This window comes from Pongo pygmaeus, chromosome 10 (assembly GCF_028885625.2).
Source record: "Pongo pygmaeus isolate AG05252 chromosome 10, NHGRI_mPonPyg2-v2.0_pri, whole genome shotgun sequence".
NCBI classification, from domain to species: Eukaryota; Metazoa; Chordata; class Mammalia; order Primates; family Hominidae; genus Pongo; species Pongo pygmaeus.
This window is the reverse complement of record NC_072383.2, coordinates 121,287,742-121,308,743: the sequence shown is the minus strand read 5'-3', so window position 1 is coordinate 121,308,743 and position 21,002 is coordinate 121,287,742. Positions and strand designations below refer to the sequence as shown.

Below are 21,002 nucleotides of genomic sequence, written 5' to 3'. Positions count from 1 at the left end.
GAGTGAGACCCCCTCTCTACAAAAAATGTAAAAATTAGCCAGGCCTGGTGGTGCACACCTGTAGTCCCAGCTACTCAGGAGGCTGAAGCAGGAGGACCACTTGAGCCCAGGAGTTGGAGGCTGTAGTGAGCTATGATTGAGCGACTGTACTACAACTTGGGCAACAGAGCAAGACCCTGTCTCGACAACAACAACAACAACAAAAACACATAGAGAACTAAATTTGATGAGTGATTCTTGATTAGATCATGAATAAGAAAAAAAAATAGCTTTAAAGTAATTGGCCCAATTGGTAAAATTTAAATCTAGAAGAGTTTATAATAAATAGTACTGTATTTATGTTACATTTTCTGAGTATGATAATTGCATTGTAGAAGAATGCCCTTATTTTTAGGAGATACCTGCTGAAGATTTAGGCGTGACAGGTCATGATGTCTACAAGTAATTTCCAAAGTTTGGAAAACTATAGTGTGTGTGTAAAAAGAAATTAAACAAATGTGGTAAAATAGTTTTAAAAATGTAAATTAGTTACATAAATATGAAAATTAGTTACATATATATATGTAACAGCAATAGTCTCCATCTCCCATTATCATCTATACTTCCTGTAGAGACAGAAGAAAGAAGAATAAGCAGATGACTGATGTTTTGATTTTTTTCTTTTTTTTTAATATGATGACTAACCTTAGACTATCAAGTAAGTATATTTGAGGATCTCTATTAATAAATATAGTTATAAACCTGAAATTTATCCAGGTTTCCACTAGGTTCCACTAATGCTTAGCTTAATTATTAAGGCTTTTAATGATCTCTGAATAGATACTGGATAAAGAAAAAAGTAGTTAAAAGAATACTTTAAAATGCAAATAAACTTACTGTGCTAATTCCTGTTTGGACCAGAGAAGAAACACTAGATACTTCCAAAGAATATAGTATTTCCATTGTAGGTAATGAATAAACCATGAGGTTTTTCATCTAAGAAAAATAGCAGAGCAATTAATTTAGCAGATCAATTTAAACGTGCAAGTACGAAACAGCACTTCACAATTAAGAGCAGATTAAAACACATGGGAGCGGCTGGGCGTGGTGGCTCATGCCTATAATCAGCACTTTGGGAGGCCGAGGCAGGCGGACTGCCTGAGCTCAGGAGTTCGAGACCAGCCTGGGCAACACAGTGAAACCCCATCTACTAAAATACGAAAAATTAGCCGGGTGTGGCGGTGTGCATCCGTAATCACAGCTACTGGGATAATCACAGCTACTGGGGAGGCTGAGGCAGAAGAATCTTTGGAACCCAGGAGACGGACTGCACTCCAGCCTGGGCGACAGAGCGAGACTGTCTCAAAAATAAATAAATAAATAAAAAACAAAAAACCAAAAACACATGGGAGCACTTTGGGAGGCTGAGGCGGGCGGATCACTTGAGGTCAGGAGTTATAGACCAGCCTAGCCAACATGGTGAAACCCCGTCTCTACTAAAAATACCAAAATAATTAGCTGGAACATAGTGGTGCACATCTGTAATCCCAGCTACTTGGGAGGCTGAGGCAGGAGAATTGCTTGGACCTGGGAGGAAGAGGTTGCGGTGAGCCGAGATTGCATCACTGCACTCCTGTCTGGGTGAAAGAGTGAGACTGTCTCTAAATAAATAAATAAATAAAACACACAGTACAAAGCTAAATGCAAAAAATAAGCATTTATAAGTAAGTCTGTTACTGTATGACTTATTTCATTTTACTTTTTTTGAGATGGAGTTTCGCTCTTGTTGCCCAGGCTGGAGTACACTGGTGCACTCTCAGCTTACCACAACCTCTGCCTCCCAGGTTCCAGCTATTCTCCTGTCTCAGCCTCTCGAGTAACTGGGATTACAGGTGCACGCCACCACGCCCAGCTAATTTTTGTATTTTTAGTAGAGACTGGGTTTCACCATGTTGTCCAGACTGGTCTCAAACTCCTGACCTCAGGAGATCCACCCGCCTTGGCCTCCCAAAGTGCTGGGATTACAGGTGTGAGCCAATGCACCCAGCTTATTACTATATGATTTAAATATTACGTATGAAATGATGTTCTACCCCATATTCCAAATCTGTTGAATGAAAATCCGTACATATACCTGAAGTCCATTCTACGGTTTGTATTTAAGGTGAAATGTAATTCCTCAGTGCCAGAACTATGTAAGAGTCACTCTAATAAACACTTTCCTGGGCTGGGCGCAGTGGCTCACACCTGTAATCCCAGCACTATGGGAGGCCAAGGCAGGCAAATCACAAGGTCAGGAGATAGAGACCGGCCTGGCCAAAATGGTGAAACCCCGTCTCTACTAAAAGTACAAAAATTAGCTGGGCATGGTGGCAGGCACCTGTAATCCCAGCTACTTGGGAGGCTGAGGCAGGAGAATCGTTTGAACCCAGGGGGTGGGGGGGTTGCAGTGAGCCGAGATTGTGCCATAGCACTACAGCCTAGGGGACAGGGCAAGACCCCGTCTCAAAAAAATAATAATAATAAAATAAAATAAACACTTTCCTATGGGCATTTTTGGTTCCTGAAGTGCTCCATTTAAAATATGGAGTCAAGATTTATAGCTTTTTACTTTAAAAAGAGTTCTGCAGGTTTATTTCTGATTGTCAAGTTTCTGTGTGAACTAAGAGCTAATATGCTGTACTATTTAACATCTACTTTTGTATTCACTAATGCTTTTTCTAACACATAATATAGGCAAGCACAAAATAAAATTTTCCAATACCTTCTTATTAGCTGAAGCTGTCAGAGCTATTAATTTGAGATTTGTAATTCCTTGCCTAAAAGAGAAAAGAAGCTTTAAATAATTCAAGTAAGCTTTTACACAATAAAAACATACAATATTATCTATCAATTAAAAAAGTACGCTTTGCCAATTACAAGATATAAACTAAGTTAAAGTAACACTCTTCCATAAAAAATAAAATGTAATAGACACTGTATTCCATTTCTGCATGTTTATGCCCAGACTGACAGTTTCTAACACAATGACTTGGAGGTTCATATTGCCTAACTGTTCCCAGTGAATTTTGCAAACGGTCTTTACTCTGTCAGACTGTTTCACAGTGTTGTTTAGAATGTAAAACATAATAAATGACCTGAACAAAACCAGACAAGATACCTGGTACTAACAGAAGGGAAATGACTACTAGCCATAGTCATAACATACCACGTGACTGATGAAGGAGAGTCTGCTTCTGTAGTAAGAAGAAACTCTTCTACGTGAAGAGAGGGCCAGTTCCATACAGGAGTTAGAGTGTAAATATCCCATAAACTCAGCACGTTCTGCAATAGAGACATTTCATTTACATGTCTTTTTTTTTTTTTGAGACAGAGTTTCGTTCTTGTCGCCCAGGCTGGAGTGCAATGGTGTGATCTCGGCTCACTGCAACCTCTGCCTCCTGGGTTCAAGCGATTCTCCTGCCTCAGACTCCCGAGTAGCTGGGATTACAGGGGCCCACCACCACGCCCGGCTAATTTTTCGTATTTTTTGTATTTTTAGTAGGCTAGCCACCGCGCCTAGCCTACATGTCTTCTTAATGATTAAACATTTAAATTTCAGGCCAGGCGCAGTGGCTCACACCTGTAATCCCAGCACTTTGGGAGGCCGAGGTGGGTGGATCACCTGGGGTCAGGAGTTCGAGACCAGCCTGGCCAACATGGTGAAACCCCATCTCTACTAAAAATACAAAAAATTAGCTGGGCGTGGTGGTGGGCGCCTGTAATCCCAGCTACTCGGGAGGCTGAGGCAGGAGAATAGCTTGAACCCGGGAGGCGGAGGTTGCAGTGAGCCGAGATCGCACCATTGCACTCCAGCCTGGGCAACAAGAGCGAAACTCTATCTCAAAAAAAAAAAAAAATTTACATTTCAGCATCAACTTTTTGGTATGTATACTGAAATAAAGCACAGTACACAAGATAGTTACCCACCCTAGCTAAAACCCTTGCCTTTGTAAGTCTGACAACATTTTTGTTGTAAAACATATCAAGTAAAAACATTGAAGGAGAAACAAGAAACATACATCAGTATCAATGACAAAAAGTAGATTGTCTATCAGCTGGAACTTCTTTGCACCTACAAAAGAGAAAATAAGATGTCTAAGGATTTTATTTCAATATTTCATATATCTAAATAGTAAACTAACATATTCACAGAAAGGCAGAACTATATAATTATTAGGTCCCATTTTCCTTTATTCCTGCCTCTATTTCTGTTAGGTGACGACTAAAATGTAAAACCTCCCAAAATGAAGAGTAACAACTGTAACATGTCAAGAACTATTCTGTATGTGAACAACCATCAAGCTATTCTGGCTTGTTTCAAAGACTGGTAGGGTAAAATGACCCATATGTCAGCCTAAGTACACTGACATAAAAATTAAAACTCACTAATAATTGTCTAAAGTAGTTTCATTAACTTATTTTACCTTTAATAATCTCCGCATCAATAAGGTTCTTAACTGTCATTCCTTTCTTGGAAGAATCTGGTTCCCATTTTGAGAATGCACAATTACCGGTTCCCTGGAAAAATGAACACAGTACTTCAAATGCAAATTTCATTCTTAGACCTGAGCCTTCCTCAAAGTAGAAACATGTAAGTTTTATAGGTTACTAATTTTAAAATATATTTACATATTCTAACTTAACTAGGTTTCATCTTCCAGTTCCTCTCTTGGTTTCTGAAGAATGAAAAAAACAGTGTACTATTGGAATTCATGGTTATTACAATTTTTTTTTTTTTAATTTGAGACAGGGTCTCACTCCATTGCCCAGGCTGGAGGGCAGTGATCACAGCTCACTGCAGCCTCAAACTCCTGGGCTCAAGCGATCCTCCCACCTCAGCCTCCCCAGTAGCTGGGACTACAGGTGAGCATCACCACACCTGGCTAATTTACTATTTGTTGTAGAGACAGGGTCTCCCTAAGTTGCTGAGACTGGTCTCAACCTCCTGGGCCCAAGCAATCCTCCCACCTCAGCCTCTCAAAGTGTTGGGATTACAGGCATGAGCCACCATGCCAGCCTTCACATAAATATTTAATGAGCGTATTTAGGCAACTGGCACTAAAGACATGCAGTGAACTTTTAAGACCTCTTCCAGGATTAGATTAAAATATAGTCTTTGATAAGTATTTTCATTAAAATACCACAAATATTTGGAAAAAAATTATAAATATTAATTTTAAATTCTTTGAAACCCTGGTGAAATGTTAAATTAGATATGCTCAATGTGGAAACATGACAGCTTCTTTTCTCTCTTTTTTGTTTCTTCTCTTTTTAGAGACGGGATCTCACTGTGTTGCCAGGCTGCAGTGAAGTGGCGTCATCACAGGTGTGATCAGAACTACTGCAGCCTGATACTCCTGGGCTCACGCAATTCTTCTGCCTCAGCTTCCCAAGTAGCTGGGACCACAGGGGCATGCCATGACACGCAGCTGACTACTTAATATATAAATTTGGCAAGTAAAAATGTTGTAAACATAATTATATTGAGTTTCTGCCTATCCTTTGAATATAACATTAGGTATTTCCCCCAAAATTCAAAGAAATTATGATCAGGGTTACTGGAAGTGACATACCAATAATGAAATGTTACTTTTTACATGTAACATGAGATATAAGACATTATACGGCAAGGTATACATGCCAATGGTCGTGAATGAAGTGTGCTTTTCTACGTGCATCCTTGTCCACGTTCCCATTTCACTAATAACAAAACTTGCAAGTAGCCTAGCTAGCCAAGACTAAGAATAACGTAGAATCACTTAGGAGGCAGGGATTACATCAAAGACACTTTACTCTTTAGGACCATTCTCTAACACTAAGGTTCTTAACCTGACTTATTTCAAGATTCAAGGGATCTGTGAAGCTGGATGGGCAAAAAATTTACATCTTTATTTTCACTGATCTCCATCTGAAACAGAATTTCTTTCACTTATGAATGTAGGCCACAAAAACCCCAAAAAACAAAAAGCAGTAGAATCAGCAGTCCCTGTGAGTACGTCACCAGTAGTAATTACACTTCCTATTAGAAAAACTATGATAACCATAATTTTGAAGTAGTGGTATATAAATATTTATTTCAAGACAGCTGCAATAATGTGCTGTTTTTCCAGTAGTGACAAAGTCACAGGTACTGTAACAATGGAATTTTTTGATTTTGTTTTCTATCGTTTTTGTTTGCTCTCATAATTGAAAAAAATGCTGTACTTCAGGTAAAGACTAGGGGAAGTAAAGATGCAATATTTTTTCCAAGACAGAAATTTACGTATTGAGTTATTTTTAATTACCTTAATTTTATAATTTCCTTGTTTCGGTTATATGTTACAAATTATTTTGCAATTTAACCAAAACAAAAACATTTTTGTGAGAAAATGCTTTAGGCAACAAAAAACAAAACTTTATAAAAACAATTACCCCAATTATCACAGGAACTTCACTTGCTAAATCTCCAGCCACAAGACTGAGACAACCAAGAGTATGATAATTTTCAGTAGAAATAAAACTGGACTTGATTTGTCCTTGTAACTGCAAAATTAAAAACAAGAATGTCATATATATAATACATATTTATGCTCCATAAAATCACTAAAATCAGTTGATATCAATCAGTTATAAATTTTTTTTTTTTTTGAGACAGAGTTTTGCTCTTGTTGCCCAGGCTAGAGTGCAATGGCGCCATCTCGGCTCACCACAACCTCTGCCTCCCGAGTTCAAGCAATTCTCTGCCTCAGCCTCCTGAGTAGCTGGGAGTACAGGCATGCGCCACCACCCCCCGGCTAATTTTGTATTTTTTAGTGGGGATGGGGTTTCTCCAGTTGGTCAGGCTGGCCTCGAACTCCGGACCTCAGGTGATCTGCCCCCTCAGCCTCCCAAAGTGCTGGGATTATGGGCATAAATGTATTTTTAAATAGAAATGTTATTAAAATGTTATATCATAATAATTTCTAAAATATCAAGAAGCAGACCAATTATATACAGAAACATTCTACTATATTTACATTAAATGTAATTTTTTTAAGAGGACAATATGGATTTATTTTCTTACCTTTTTTGCTGTACTGAAGTCTACATTCTCTATTGCTGCATTAAAAAAGAAAGCAGGCTAAATGTATAGTATTAATCTATAAAATAATACAAGTCACCTGTTTTGTGTCAAGGTGAAATTAAATACAATTTAGTTCAAAGAACACTGGTGAGAATCAAGTTTTGTCCCTGACCAAAATACACTGTGACATGTTAGATTCAGGGCACCAGCCAATACCTCTCCATACCTACCCTTACCACCTCTCTTCCTACTAAGGGGATCTTCTCCCTACTCCAACTCTCCTGCGCTTCTCACTGTTTGGAATAGGTCTTACTTTTCTAGCTCCATCATGAAGTTATGGAAAACAAATCTTCAATCTTGTCATATACCCAAGACGTAGCACAGGCCTGGCAAGTCAATATTTTTAAAATATCACTTAGGCCAGGCGCAGTGGCTCATGCCTACAATCCCAGCACTCTGGGAGGCCAAGATGGGCAAATCACTTGACGTGAGGAGTTCGAGACCAGCCTGGCCAACATGGTGAAACCTCGCCTCTAGTAAAAATACAAAAATTAGCCAGGTGTGGTGGTACCCACCTGTAATCCCAGTTACTTGGGAGACTGAGGCACAAAAATCACTTGAACCTGGGAAGTGGAGGTTGCAGTGAGCCGATATCGTACCACTGCATTCCAGCCTGGGCGACAGAGCAAGACTCCATCTCAAAAATAAATAAATAAATAAAAATAATAAAATAAAATAAAATGTTAAATACCTGTTCCAAATCCATTCCTCAAATAATTTCACTTGGCTCAGAGGGATACATGGTCCAGACTACTAGCTTAAAACGTATTTTACATTATTGTTCTGCACTATATACTTTTTTTTGAGACAGAGTTTCGCTCTTGCTGCCCAGGCTGAAGTGCAACGGCGCGATCTCAGCTTACCACACCTCTGCCTCCTGGGTTCAAATTATTCTCCTGCCTCAGCTTCCCGAGTGAGTAGCTGGGATTACAGGCGCCTGCCACCCTGCCTGGCTAATTTTGTATTTTTAGTAGAGACAGGGTTTCTCCATGTTGGTCAGGCTGGTCTTGCACTCCCAACCTCAGGTGATCTGCCCGCCTTGGCCTCCCAAAGTGCCAGGATTACAGGCGTGAGCCACCATGCCAGCCCTGTTCTGCACTATTAACACTGCATAGTCATTTCCATTTCCACGTTCATTCACCACATTAAAAAGCATTTATTATTGTGCTAGCATATGTCTTGTCTCCCCAACTAAACTGTTGAAGCTTATCTCCCCAAACTAAGCTCCTTGAAGGCCATACCAAAATTACATTTATTCAGATACTGTTCCAGCTCTAACAGAGGAGAATAAGTGTACTCTGAATACTTAAAAGTATACCCAATTATAACTAAATACAATTAAGATAAAATAAGCTTAAAGAGAGTACTTAAAATTTTACTATTAAATTAATAAAACTAGTAAACATTGCTGCAAATCAATAATAAAAATATAATGTATTACTTACCTTGTTGAATTTTTAAAAGCTGAAGGTTTGTAATACAAAAAAATCCACTGTATGTAAGAAGTAGCATATAATAGGTACCTATTGAAATAAAATCAGAATCAGTTTCTTTTTTTTGAGACGGAGTCTCATTCTGTCGCTAGGCTGGAGTGCAGCGGCGCGATCTCGGCTCCCTACAACCTCCGCCTCTAGGGTGCAAGCGATTCTCCTGCCTCAGCCTCCCGAGTAGCTGAGACTACAGGCGTGTACCACCATGCCCAGCTAATTTTTGTATTTTTAGTAGAGACAGGGTTTCACCATGTTGGCCAGGATGGTCTTGATCTCTTGACCTCGTGATCTGCTTGCCTCAGCCTCCCAAAGTGCTGGGATTACAGGCGTAAGCCACCGCTCACAGCCGGGAATCAGTTATTTTAAAAGGCACATGGATATAAAATTCAAACCAGTGTCTGTCTGAATGTGGCTTTTGAAGAAAGAGAGAAAGAGAGAAAGAGGCGAGGCGCAGTGGCTCACGCCTGTAATGCCAACACTTTGGGAGGCCAAGGCAGGTGGATCACAAGGTCAGGAGCTCGAGACCAGCCTGACCAACATGGTGAAACCTCGTCTCTACTAAAAATACAAAAATTAGCTGGTTGTGGTGGTGCGCGCCTGTAGTCCCAGCTACTCAAGAGGCTGAGGCAGGAGAATTGCTTGAACCCGGGTGGTGGAGGTTGCAGTGAACCAAAACTGCGCCAATGCTCTCCAGCCTGGGCGACAGAGTGAGACTCCATCTCAGAAAAAAAAAAAAAAGGGAGAGAAAGAGGAAGGAAGGAAGGAAGGAAAGAAGGCAGGCAGGCACAAACAAACAGTATCTGGAACTACCTTAAAAATATGTCAATTTGAAGTTTTTTTTTTTGTTTTTTGTTTTTTGTTTTTGAGACAGGGTCTCAATCTATCTCCCAGGCTGGAGTGCAATGGCACGATCGCAGCTCACTGCAGGCCCAAGAGATCCTCCCAACTCAGCCTCCTGAGAAAGTGGGACTACAGACACACACCAACACATCTGGATAATTTTTTATTTTTTTTAGAGGTGGCGGTCTCTCTATATTATCCAGGCTGGTTTTGAGCTCCTAGACTCAAGTGATGCTCCTACCTCAGCCTCCTAAAGTGCTAGGATTACAGATGTGAGCCACCACACACAGCCTGCTCATTTAAATTCTAATGAACAAATATTATAGTAATGTTACAGATAAAACTTATTTACAAAGAACTAGTAGGTTATTTGCAAATACATTGTTAACTTCTTTTGAAACTTTTATTAAAACAACAAACTTCATGTGCCAGAAAAAAAAAATCTCAGATATATCAAAATAAACTAAGGCCCAGTTAACATTTGTTGAAGTAAAAATATAATAAATATACTGAAGCCCAGAAACACATTTTAAAAGAATATAATGTCTCCTTGGTAACCTATAGAAATCTCAAAACTGTAAAAATAAGTTTAGAATATTATATTTAGGAAAAGTATATATTTAAACATCTAAAAAGAGCTTTAAAAATTTTTTTCAAAAATTTAAAAATTGTTTCTTACAATATTAATTGCTTTGATAGAAAAAAATGTATAAAAAATACAGAAAAGGCCAGGCACAGTGGCTCACAGGCGGATCACCTGAGGCAGGCGGATCACCTGAGGTCAGGAGTTCGAGACCAGCTTGGCCAACATGGTGAAACCCCATCTCTACTAAAAACAAAAAATTAGCCAGGCGTGGTGGCAGGTGCCTGTAATCCTAGCCACTCGGGAGGCTGAGGCAGGAGAATCGCTTGAACTCAGGAGGCAGAGGTTTCAGTGAGCCAAGGTCGCGCCATTGCACTCCAGCCTGGGGGACGAGAGGGAGACTTCGTCTCAAAAAAAAAAAAACAGAAAAAATGTAGGTAGCATAATAATGATTTTATATAATTTATTAACCACAAAATTTTAATTTTTGATTGGCTATTAGTCAGAAGTCATTCAGGCTGGGCGCAGTGGCTCATGCCTGTAATCCCAGCACTTTGGGAGGCCCAGGCAGGTGGATCACTCACTTGAGGTCAGGAGCTTGAGAGCAGCCTGGCCAACATGGTGAAACTCCATCTCTACTAAAAATACAAAAATTAGCCGGGCATGGTGGCACACACCTGTAATCCCAGCTACTCAGGAGGCTGAGGCAGGAGATGCTTGAACCTGGGAGCTGGTGATTGCAGTGACCTGAGATTGCGCCACTGCACTCCAGCCTGGGTGACAAAGGGAGACTCCATTTAAAAAAAAAAAAAAAAAAAAAAAGTCATTCAAAAAAAATTCAAGAAAACTTACCTTCATTTGAACCATCCTTCTCAATGACAAGATTCTGGTAAGTCCGCCGATTTTCATCGTTAGCTTTCTGAACAAATGCCTAAATGCAAATTAATTTCAAATAATAAAATTAAACAGAAAAATACATCAAGGATTTTATTCTTTAAACTCTAGAGTTATCAATTATCATTAGCAATAATTCTGCCTATATTCTAAACATCTTACTTTTAAAATGGAAAACTGTTTTGGACAAGTGTACTAAATACCTTCGAGACTGCTCCCTTGCGATTCCTTGAGCCACTAGCCTACTAAACCTGGCCTAGGAAAATTTTTGTTTTACCTGGTGCTAATTTCTATTTACGTGAGAGCCAAGAATTCGGGATCCAAGCTGTGGTAACACCTTCAAAGCTTAATTTTTCAAAAAAACATTCTTTTAATTTAAAATACCATTCAGTATAGGGAAGAAACTCAATCCTGGCAGGCAAGAGACATAGTAACCAAGACCCCAAAGGCTTCATATGTCTGGGCATTCCCTTCTCTACGTTCCTGCCTCCCTTACAAGCTGACTGGAATCAGACAGCAGAAAGCTGCCTGCTCCTGACTTAGCTGACCAAGCGGAATTCCCAACCATACAAGAACCTAACCATTTGTCTCCTGGAGTTACTTCTCCCAAAGTTGTAAAAGTGGGACTCTAGCATTCCTAGTAAAAACCTGACCATCTTCCAAGGTTACTAAATCAGAACTCTAGCAGTCCTGCTAAGCACCTGACCAGATCCAGCCAGCTGAAGACAAGATGGACTTCAGCCCTGGCCTTTCACCAAGTATTTTCTCATTTTAACCTAATTATGATACTAAAAATCATACCCAGGGATGGAGATTTAACATGCTAATGAGATATACAACACATGAAAAAGGATGCGATCAAAATTCACAGGTGCTAAAAGTTCCCTGCCTCTACGTGCCTACAAATCACTCCTTTTTTCACCTCAGCTTCCTCAAAATGACAAGAGCTAAGCCCTTCGGGGAGCTAGCACTTGGGATCCCTTTCCCATATGCTGTTTCCTTGAGATTCCTTGAGCCACAAGCCTACTAAACATTCCCTGGGAAAATTTCTGTTTGACCTGGTGTTAATTTCTATTTACATGAGAGCCAAGAACTCAGGATCCAAGCTGTGGTAACACCTTCAAAGCTTAATTATTCAAAAAAACATTGTTTTAATTTAAAACACATGTTAAGTAATAGTTTGCTAGAGTTTTAGTTGTCCAAGAGATTATTTAGAATTTAGATAATGAAAATTAAAATATAACAAGATCTTACATTAGTGAGTAGTGTTTGTTTTGATGTTACATGAATAAGATGTAGGTTGCCACTTCTCTCGCCAACCAAAAGAAACTTTCCTTCTTGACAAAGGCCAACTACATCCACTTCAGTATCTGAAAATTTCAAATCAAAGTTACAAGCTTCCTTCGAAAATCCTTATTTTCAATACAAAAAAATACAAATTGTTCTCATTAAAAAGCCAATGATTACTTAAGTTACTTCTAAATACTGCAAAACAGATGTGATGAAAATAAAAAAAGAATGTTGTTGACTTTTATTCAGTCAACAAATATTTTTTGTTTTGTTTTGTTTTTGAGACAGCGTCTCGCTCTGCTACCCAGGCTGGAGTGCAGTGGTACCACCTCAGTTCACGGCACCCTAGACTTCCTGGGCTCAGTCAGGAATTCTCCCACCTCAGCCTCCCAGGTAGCTGGGACCACAGGTACACAACACCATGGCCAGCTAATTTTTGGTATTTTTTGTACAGACGAGGTTTTGCCATGTTACCAGACTGGTCTCGAACTCCTGAGCTCAAGCGATTGTCCATCTCTGCCTCCCAAAGTGCTGAGGTTACAGATGTGAGCCACTGCATGCAGCTGGTCAAGAAATATTTACTGAGCACTTACTATATGGTAAACTTTGTTCTAGGCCTTTTGCATATATCTGAGAACAGTAACAAAAGATTATCACCATCACAGAGCTCATATTCTAAGACAGAAATAGCTGATAAATGACCAGGCGTGGTGGCTCACACCTGTAATCCCAGCACTTTGGGAGGCCGAAGCAGGCGGATCATTTGAGGTCAGGAGTTCGAGACCAGCCTGGCCAACATGGTGAAACCCTGTCTCTACTAAAAATATAAAATTAGCCAGGCATGCTGGCATGTGCCTGTAATCCAGGCTACTCAGGAGGCTGAGACAGGAGAATCGCTTGAACCCAGGAGGTGGAGGCTGCAGTGAGCCGAAATCGCGCCACTGCACTCCAGCCTAGGCAACAGAGCCAGACTCCATCTCAAAAAAAAAAGTAGCTGATAAACAATTAGCATAATAAACAAACTGTAAGACATGTAAGAAGGTGATAGATGTTCTGGGAAAAAAAAATGTAGAGCCAGGTAAGAGAGCTCAGAAGAATGGTGCATTTTGCAGTGTTAATTAGAAAGCTCACAGGAGACATGAAAGAGGTGAGGAAGTTAGCCAAATGACTAAGACGGAAGAGCATGCAGAGCATTCAGATGGTGGGCGCAGCTCGAGGAAAGATCATGGAGTGGGAAGTGCCTGTTGTATTCATGCAAAAGCAAGAAGGCCAAGGTAACAGAAAACAAAGCAAAGAGGGAAGGGACAAGAGAGAAAAACAATAGTATGTAACTGGCTTGCGAACTCAAGTTATTCCGCCACAATGTCTTTCCACAAATGGATCACCGTTACACATCCCACCATTTCATAGAAGAAACTGTGAATCTTGTGGACCAATCAGTGTCAATACGTCGAGATTCCATAAAACATAAGTTTCTTGCCTCCATGTTGCAATCAAGATATGTTCCAAAATGTATGTGTTCTGTTTCCTTTTCAGTTGTCTAAGTTCTTACGTAAAAGTTTCAACAACTATCTTTCTCTTAAAATTTCTATTTAATGGCCGGGTGCAGTGGCTCACACCTGTAATCCCAACACTTTGGGAGGCCAAGGTGGGTGGATCATTTGAAGTCAGGAATTTGACAGCAGCCTGGCCAACATGGTGAAACCTCACCCTACTAAAAATACAAAAATTACCAGGCATGGTGGCGGGCGCCTGTATTCCCAGCTACTTGGGAGGCTGAGGCAGAAAAATCTCTTGAACCTGGGAGGTGGAGGTTGCAGTGAGCTGAGAGAGCACCATTGCACTCCAGCCTGGGCCACAGAGCGAGACTGTCTAAGGAAAAAAAAAAAAAAAAAACAAAGGCCTGGCACGATGGCTCACGTCTGTAATCCCAACACTTCAGGAGGCCGAGGCAGGAGGATCATGAGGTCGAGACCAGCCTGGCCAACATAGTGAAACCCTGTTTCTACTAAAAATACAAAAAAAAATTAGCAGGGCGTGGTGATGGGCACCTGTAGTCCCAGATACTTGAGAGGCTGAGGCAGGAGAATTGCTTGAACCCTGGAGGCGGAGGTTGCAGTGAGCTGACATCACGCCACCGCACTCCGGCCTAGGCGACAGTGCGAGATTACATCTCAAAAAAAAAAAAAAAAAATTTCTACTCAAGAAAGAAAAAACTTTCGGGGTCGGGTGTGGTGGCTCACGCCTATAATCCCAGCACTTTGGGAGGCCGAGGCGGGCAGATCACAAGGTCAGGAGATCGAGACCATCCTGGCTAACATGGTGAAATGCTGTCTCTACTTAAAAAAAAAAAAATACAAAAAATTGCCCAGGCATGGTGGTGGGCGCCTGTAGTCCCAGCTATTCAGGAGGCTGAGGCAGGAGAATGGTGTGAATCCGGGAGGCAGAGCTTACAGTGAGCCGAGATTGTGCCACTGCACTCCAGCCTGGGCGACAGAGCGAGAGAGACTCCATCTCAAAAAAAAAAAAAAACTTTCATAATATTCTTGCCTAAGCTCAGTACAATCACTGACTTACCCCTTAATTCACTCTTTTTTTTGTTTTTGAGACAAGACTCTCACTCTGTCACTCAGGCTAGAGTACAGTGGCATAATCTTGGCTCACTGCAACCTCTGCCTCCTGGATCAAGTGATTCTCCTGCCTCAGACTCCTGAGTAGCTGGGATTACAGGTGTATGCCACCATTCCCAGCTAATTTTTGTTATTGTTGTTGTTGCTTTTGGAGACAGAGTTTTGCTCTGTCACCCAGGCTGGAGTGTAGTGGAATGATCTTGGCTCACTGCAACCTCCACCTCCCAGGTTCAAGCAATTCTCTTACCTCAGCCTCCTGAGTAGCTGGAACTATAGGCGCACACCAGCACGGCCAGCTAATTTTTGTATATTAGTAGAGAAAACGGGATTTCACCATGTTGCCCAGTCTGGTCTCAAACCCCTGAGCTCAGGCAATCCACCCACCTGGGCCTTCCAAAGTACAAGGATTACAGGTGTGATTTTTGTATTTTTAGTAGAAACGGGGTTTCACCATGTTGGCCAAGCTGGTCTTGAACTCCTGACCGCAAGTGATCCGGCGGCCTCAGCCTCCCAAAGTGCTGGGATTGCAGGCATAAGCCACCACGCCCGGCTTTAATTCACTCTCAAATCCACATTTGCATGTACTTGAAGCCTTGTAGCTCGATGAAGAATTAATTCATAAGTATGTTACAGGATTTTTAGAGAGCTATTAATTCTAAAAATATGCAAATACCCATTAATGATACCGAAATTCTGTACAAGATTCAGGAATTTGAACACAAATGAGCTCGTGTTTTCCATAGTATTCCAATACAAGCAAGTAAACTAAGTTGTTGCTTTACATGTGTATTTCCCCTCCGATGTATTGAAAGAAGGGATCATCTCAGTGTCCTTTGACTCTAGTGCCCAGCACAAATAAGGCACTAAGCACTCAAGCTTAATTACTTGAAATTAGTCTAATTTGAAATCTTAGAAATAATGGAGTAAAGAGGAGGCAATCCAGCAGAAATTGGCAGCAGATATATTTGACTTCCAGTTTATCTTACTTCATTACATTATACTTACCAAAGACAAGATGCAATTGAAGTGATCTACAAATACTGTCAAGCAATATCACTGATTGGTCAGCTACAATAATAAACCCATCACTTAAGCTGCATGCCTGTATCTTTGGATTTAATGAGGCCTGTGGGAGAGAAAAGCATGACGAAAATTCAAACATTTTTATATGTGTTTAACAATACTTATCAATAGTATCATCAAATTCCCAAATATCCCACTTTAAAACTTGACAGGCTTTTTTTCTTTAGCCCCTCTATCTAATTAATCATCGAGTTTTTCTTTGTATGGTATATCTTGAATCCATCCAGGATCCTAAGTAGAAAAACAGTTCAGGATGAACAGGAAGGGCAAAGGATTCTCATGTTCAAGTCCTTGTTTCCTCAGGATTGACTTTATGCTGCAAGAGCCAGGCATTAACATAATGAATTAATCAAGATTGGCATAAAGTCTTGGTGTCGTGGATACACTAGGCAGGGGAACGGTGGTGAACTGTGAACTGGAGGGTCCTTGCCCCCACAGACATGAAAGAATAGAATCTACTTCACACCAGCCAGTGGAAAGCCTGGTGGGGATGCAGCACTGGCATGGCCATACCTCCCAATTCATCAACAGAAGCTGGATCTTTATGTGAAATGTTCTGATTTTTAAATATTGGCAGCTAAGTCAACATTTTTAAAAACAGTAGACAAGCCAAATCAGAGTCTCCAGTATTCAGTTTCTGTTGCCGAGAGCCTCCCACACATAGCTGTCTTGAAGCACTTGGACAGATTAGTGCTTGAGGAAGCTCAGTCCCTTGCTAGCTAAGTGATCTTAGGCAAATGTGTCAACTAACTCCATGTAAAAGAGTAACAATAATAATACCTACAAGGTTCACCTGAATAAAGATTAAACGAATTCATGTAAAGGGCTTATGAGAGAGCCCTGCACATAGTATATGCTCAATAAATGTTAACCAGTCCTATTCTTCCCTGACAAAATACAGCTAATCACCTCATTTTATGACTATTTCAAAAGTCATCTTCTCCAGGTGTGATCCTTGAAAATTCCCCAACATTCTGATCCCCCTTCTACCTTATTTTTTTCTTTATTTTGAGACAGGGTCTCCCTCTGTCACTCAGGCTGGAATGCAGTGATGCCATCATAACTCACTACAGCCTTAAAAACCTGGGCTCAAGGGATCTTCATGCCTCCTCAACCCAAGTAGCTGGGACTACACATGCACACCACACACCTGGCTAATTTTCTTTTTCTTTTTCTTTTATAGAGATGGGGTTTTCACTATGTTGGCCAGGCTGGTCTAGAACTCCTGGACTCAAACAATCCTTCCATCTCAACCACCCAAAGTGCCAGGAATACAAGTGTGAGGCACTGCACCCGGCCTCCTTCATATCTTTTTACTTGCTTCTTCAACTAGTAAAAGGTTATACGAAGGCACTGCCAACAAGAAACGGCACTAAAATTAGCCGGGCGTGGTGGTGGACGCATGTAATCCCAGCTACTGGGGAGGCTGAGGCACGAGAACCACTTGAACCCAAGAGGCAGAGGTTGTCAAGATCACACCACTGCACTGCAGCCTGGGCAACAGAGCAAGACTCTGCCTCAAAAAAAGAAATAAAAATAAAAAATAAAGGAACGGCACTATATCTTCTAGGGATCTGTCCACACTGTTCTCTCTAGACTCTTCTCTCTAGACTGTTCTCCTTCTTAAGGCCCAAAGCAAGTGTAGTTTATTTTAATTTTTATTTTTTTTAGAGATGTTGTCTCCCTATGTTGCCCAGGCTGGCCTCAAACTCCTGGGCTCACACCATTCTCCTGCCTCAGCCTCTGAGTAGCTGGGACTACAGGACATGCCACCACACTGGGCTCACACATAGTTTCTTAAGGAAATGCTCCTTAAACTGCCCAACCCACAATGAGCTCTCCATCCACTGAATTCTTGCTCATTTACTGTCTGTATTGTTCATTTGGCATTTAGCATATACTAACTTGCACAGCTAAGCATCTTTTATTGTTTGTGTCCTGTGTGCCTAACTTTAAGGTAAGATCCTAAAAGGAATGAATAAGATGCCATCTTATGTCCAAGTTCCTAATATTGGGCTCAGAACATAGCAGATGTTCAAAACATGTTGGTAAGTGTATGCCACGTGCTAATAATAGATAGAATTTTAGTTCCTACCAGAATCCAAGATTCTATACACACGCACTATTATTTTTCAACAGCCTTGAGGTCAAGAAAGGCCTGAGCCACTTCCATGTTTTAAGGCTCCTGATAATATTAAAAAATAAAGCCCAGGCACAGTGATTCACACCTGTAATCCCAGAACTTTGGGAGGCCGAGGTGGGTGGATCACAAGGTCAAGAGATCAAGACCATCCTGCTCAATATGGTGAAGCCTCATCTCTACTAAAAACACAAAAATTAGCTGGGTGTGGTGGCTCGTGTCTGTATTCCCAGCTACTCGGGAGGCTGAGGCAGAAGAATTGCTTGAACCCAGGAGGCGGAGGTTGAAATGAGCCGAGATCACGCCACTGCACTCCAGCCTGGTGACAGAGCAAGAGTCTGTCTCAAAAAAAAAAAGAAAAATTAGCCAGGGGTGGTGGCAGGCGCCTATAATCCCAACTACTCCAGAGGCTGAGGCAGGAGAATCGCTTGAATCCAGGAGTGGGAGGTTGTAATGAGTCAATATCACGTCACTGTACTCCAGCCTGGGCTACAGAGTGAGAGCCTCTCTTAAAAAAAAACAAACAAATGGCCGGGTGTGGTGGCTGAAGCCTGTAATCCCAGCACTTTGGGAGGCCGAGCCGGGCAGATCACGAGGTCAGGAGATCGAGACCATCCTGGCTAACATGGTGAAACCCCGTCTCTACTAAAAATACAACAAATTAGCCAGGCGTGGTGGCGGGCGTCTGTAGTCCCAGCTACTTGAGAGGCTGAGGCAGGAGAATGGCGTGAACCCAGAAGGCAGAGCTTGCAGTGAGCCGAGATCACGCCACTGTACTCCAGCCTGGCCGACGGAGCAAGACTCCATCTCAAACAAACAAACAAACAAAAATACTAAAAAACAGACGTCATTTCCTCATTATAGAAAACTGTGCTTTCAGATGTCTTGAAGAATTCAAAAAATTAAAAAAAAAGAAATTATGCTGCACTTGAAATTTTTGCCTCTAATAAATAATTTAATGACAAAAAATACAATAAGATTTGTACTACTCATAATTAATGTTTGTCTTATACTAATTATTTTATTGTTGGATTATACTGCCTTTAACATGATTCATGGTACATTAAAAGCAGTACAAATCAGGCACAGTGGCTCATGCCTTTAATCCCAGCACTTTGGGAGGCCAAGGCAGGCGGATCACTTGAGGCCAGGAGTTCAAGACCAGCCTGGGCAACCCCATCTCTACTAAAAATACAAAAATTTTTTTAGTAGCATGGTGGCACACACCTGTAATCCCAGCTACTTAGGAAATTGAGACAGGAGAATTTTTTGAACCCAGGAGGCAGAGGTTGCAGTGAGCCGAGCCAAGATAGCACCACTGCACTCCAGCCCAGGCAACAGTATGAGACTCTGTCCCAAAAAAAAAAAAAAAAAAAAAAGAAAAAAGAAAAAGCAGCACAGTTCCACAGACACCAGCTTAAAGCTGCATAAAGAATGATTTCTTTTTTAAATCCCATCAGCCAGTTTAAAAAAAAAGTCAAAAGCATAAATTTAATTCCCTTTAGGAATAACGTCCCCACTGGATGCCCTGCCTTATCTGTCAGATTCCCTTTGAATGAAAAAAATTTTTTTTATTAAAAAAAAAAGAATTAAATACCAACCTCCCAAGTAGCTGGGACTCACATGTGCGTGCCACCACACCCAGCTAATAGTACCTTCTATAGAAGGCAAAGAATAAGGTTTCAGGCATGGAGCAAGAATGGTGCAATTACTGACAGAAGAAAGTTAAAATGTAGAAAAAAATGCACAAATAAACCTCATACTCAGCAGGGTGCTTGACTCTGGTAGGAAACAGGAGAAACACAGATTGAGGGATGGACCCTCAGAGCCTTCAACTCTATTGGTAACATTTCATTTCCTAAGTCAGTGGTAGATATTCTTTGTATGACGGGCGCGGTGGCTCACACCTGTAATCCCAGCACTTTGGGAGGCTGAGGTGGGTGGATTTCTTGAGGCCAGGAGTTCAAGACCAGCCTGGCCAACGTGGTGAAACCCCATCTTTACAAAAATACAAAAAATTAGCTGAGCATGGTGGCACACAACTGTAATCTCAGCTACTTGGGAGGCTGAGGCACGAGAATCACTTCAATCTGGGAGGCAGAGATTGCAGTGAGCCATGATCACACCACTGCACTCCAGCCTGGGTGACAGAGTAAGAATCTGTCTTGAAAAAAAAAAAAAAGATATTCTTTCTATCAACTTACACATATTTTGTATGTATGAAATATCAAGAGGAACTAAGAATCCTTGAGGTGTGAAAATACTGATCCTGACATGATGCAGAGGGTATTCAGATGTGAATTTCTAGCAATCTGAGATTGAATCTTGATTCCCTGAGAAAGTGCTATATTCATTCACAAAATATTTACTGTGGGCCACTAGCCCTACTAAGCACTCAGTAAAAATTCTGTGAATGAAACAGTCAGTGTAATAATCACTACCTTTTCAGAAGAGATCTTCACTAGCAAATCTACTTGATATAAAGCAGTTCCATGTTCTTTTCTTGAACCGACACTCAGGTACCCACTTCCGGTATCATCATTTGTTAGCAGCTCAATATCATTCCACATGTTTCTGAGACTGTCTTCCTGAGTCAGGAACTACTGTCTTTCCTGTAACAACATAAAATTAGACACCATATTATCTTGTTGCATAGAACCCGGTTCCTTGGGAAATGAGAAAGCTTACTCACAAAACAAAAACAAAAGTCTAACATTAACATATACAGACATCTTTGTCTTCTTGTTATTGCTGTGGCCACTAAACACTTCAGGCCAATAACATAAATGGAACTAGAGCTATGATGGTTACCAGAGAACATATTGGTTTATGCACACAAACCAACAATTCTGATCTTACCAATGTATCCTAGAGCTTCCATTACTTGGTGTGTCTAGTTTGGAATTATACCAAGTTTTCATTAGAAATA

General features: G+C 40.9%; 1 protein-coding gene across 2 annotated transcripts in view; it reads right to left on the bottom strand.

Moving 5' to 3' along the window:
- Nucleotides 1–21,002, bottom strand: part of KNTC1 (kinetochore associated 1) — a 102,163-nt gene that overhangs the window by 78,560 nt on the left and 2,601 nt on the right. For both annotated transcript variants that reach the window (XM_054441846.2, XM_063647145.1), the window contains exons 2-13: nucleotides 20,515–20,685; nucleotides 15,856–15,976; nucleotides 12,185–12,300; nucleotides 10,889–10,967; nucleotides 8,569–8,646; nucleotides 7,064–7,098; nucleotides 6,433–6,543; nucleotides 4,446–4,539; nucleotides 4,041–4,093; nucleotides 3,188–3,303; nucleotides 2,744–2,798; nucleotides 877–975 (exon numbers count right to left, since the gene is read on the bottom strand). In XM_054441846.2, the coding sequence (XP_054297821.1) occupies nucleotides 877–975; nucleotides 2,744–2,798; nucleotides 3,188–3,303; nucleotides 4,041–4,093; nucleotides 4,446–4,539; nucleotides 6,433–6,543; nucleotides 7,064–7,098; nucleotides 8,569–8,646; nucleotides 10,889–10,967; nucleotides 12,185–12,300; nucleotides 15,856–15,976; nucleotides 20,515–20,643 (1,086 nt within the window). In that variant the 5' untranslated portion in view covers nucleotides 20,644–20,685. The remainder of the gene's footprint in view (nucleotides 1–876; nucleotides 976–2,743; nucleotides 2,799–3,187; nucleotides 3,304–4,040; nucleotides 4,094–4,445; nucleotides 4,540–6,432; nucleotides 6,544–7,063; nucleotides 7,099–8,568; nucleotides 8,647–10,888; nucleotides 10,968–12,184; nucleotides 12,301–15,855; nucleotides 15,977–20,514; nucleotides 20,686–21,002) is intronic.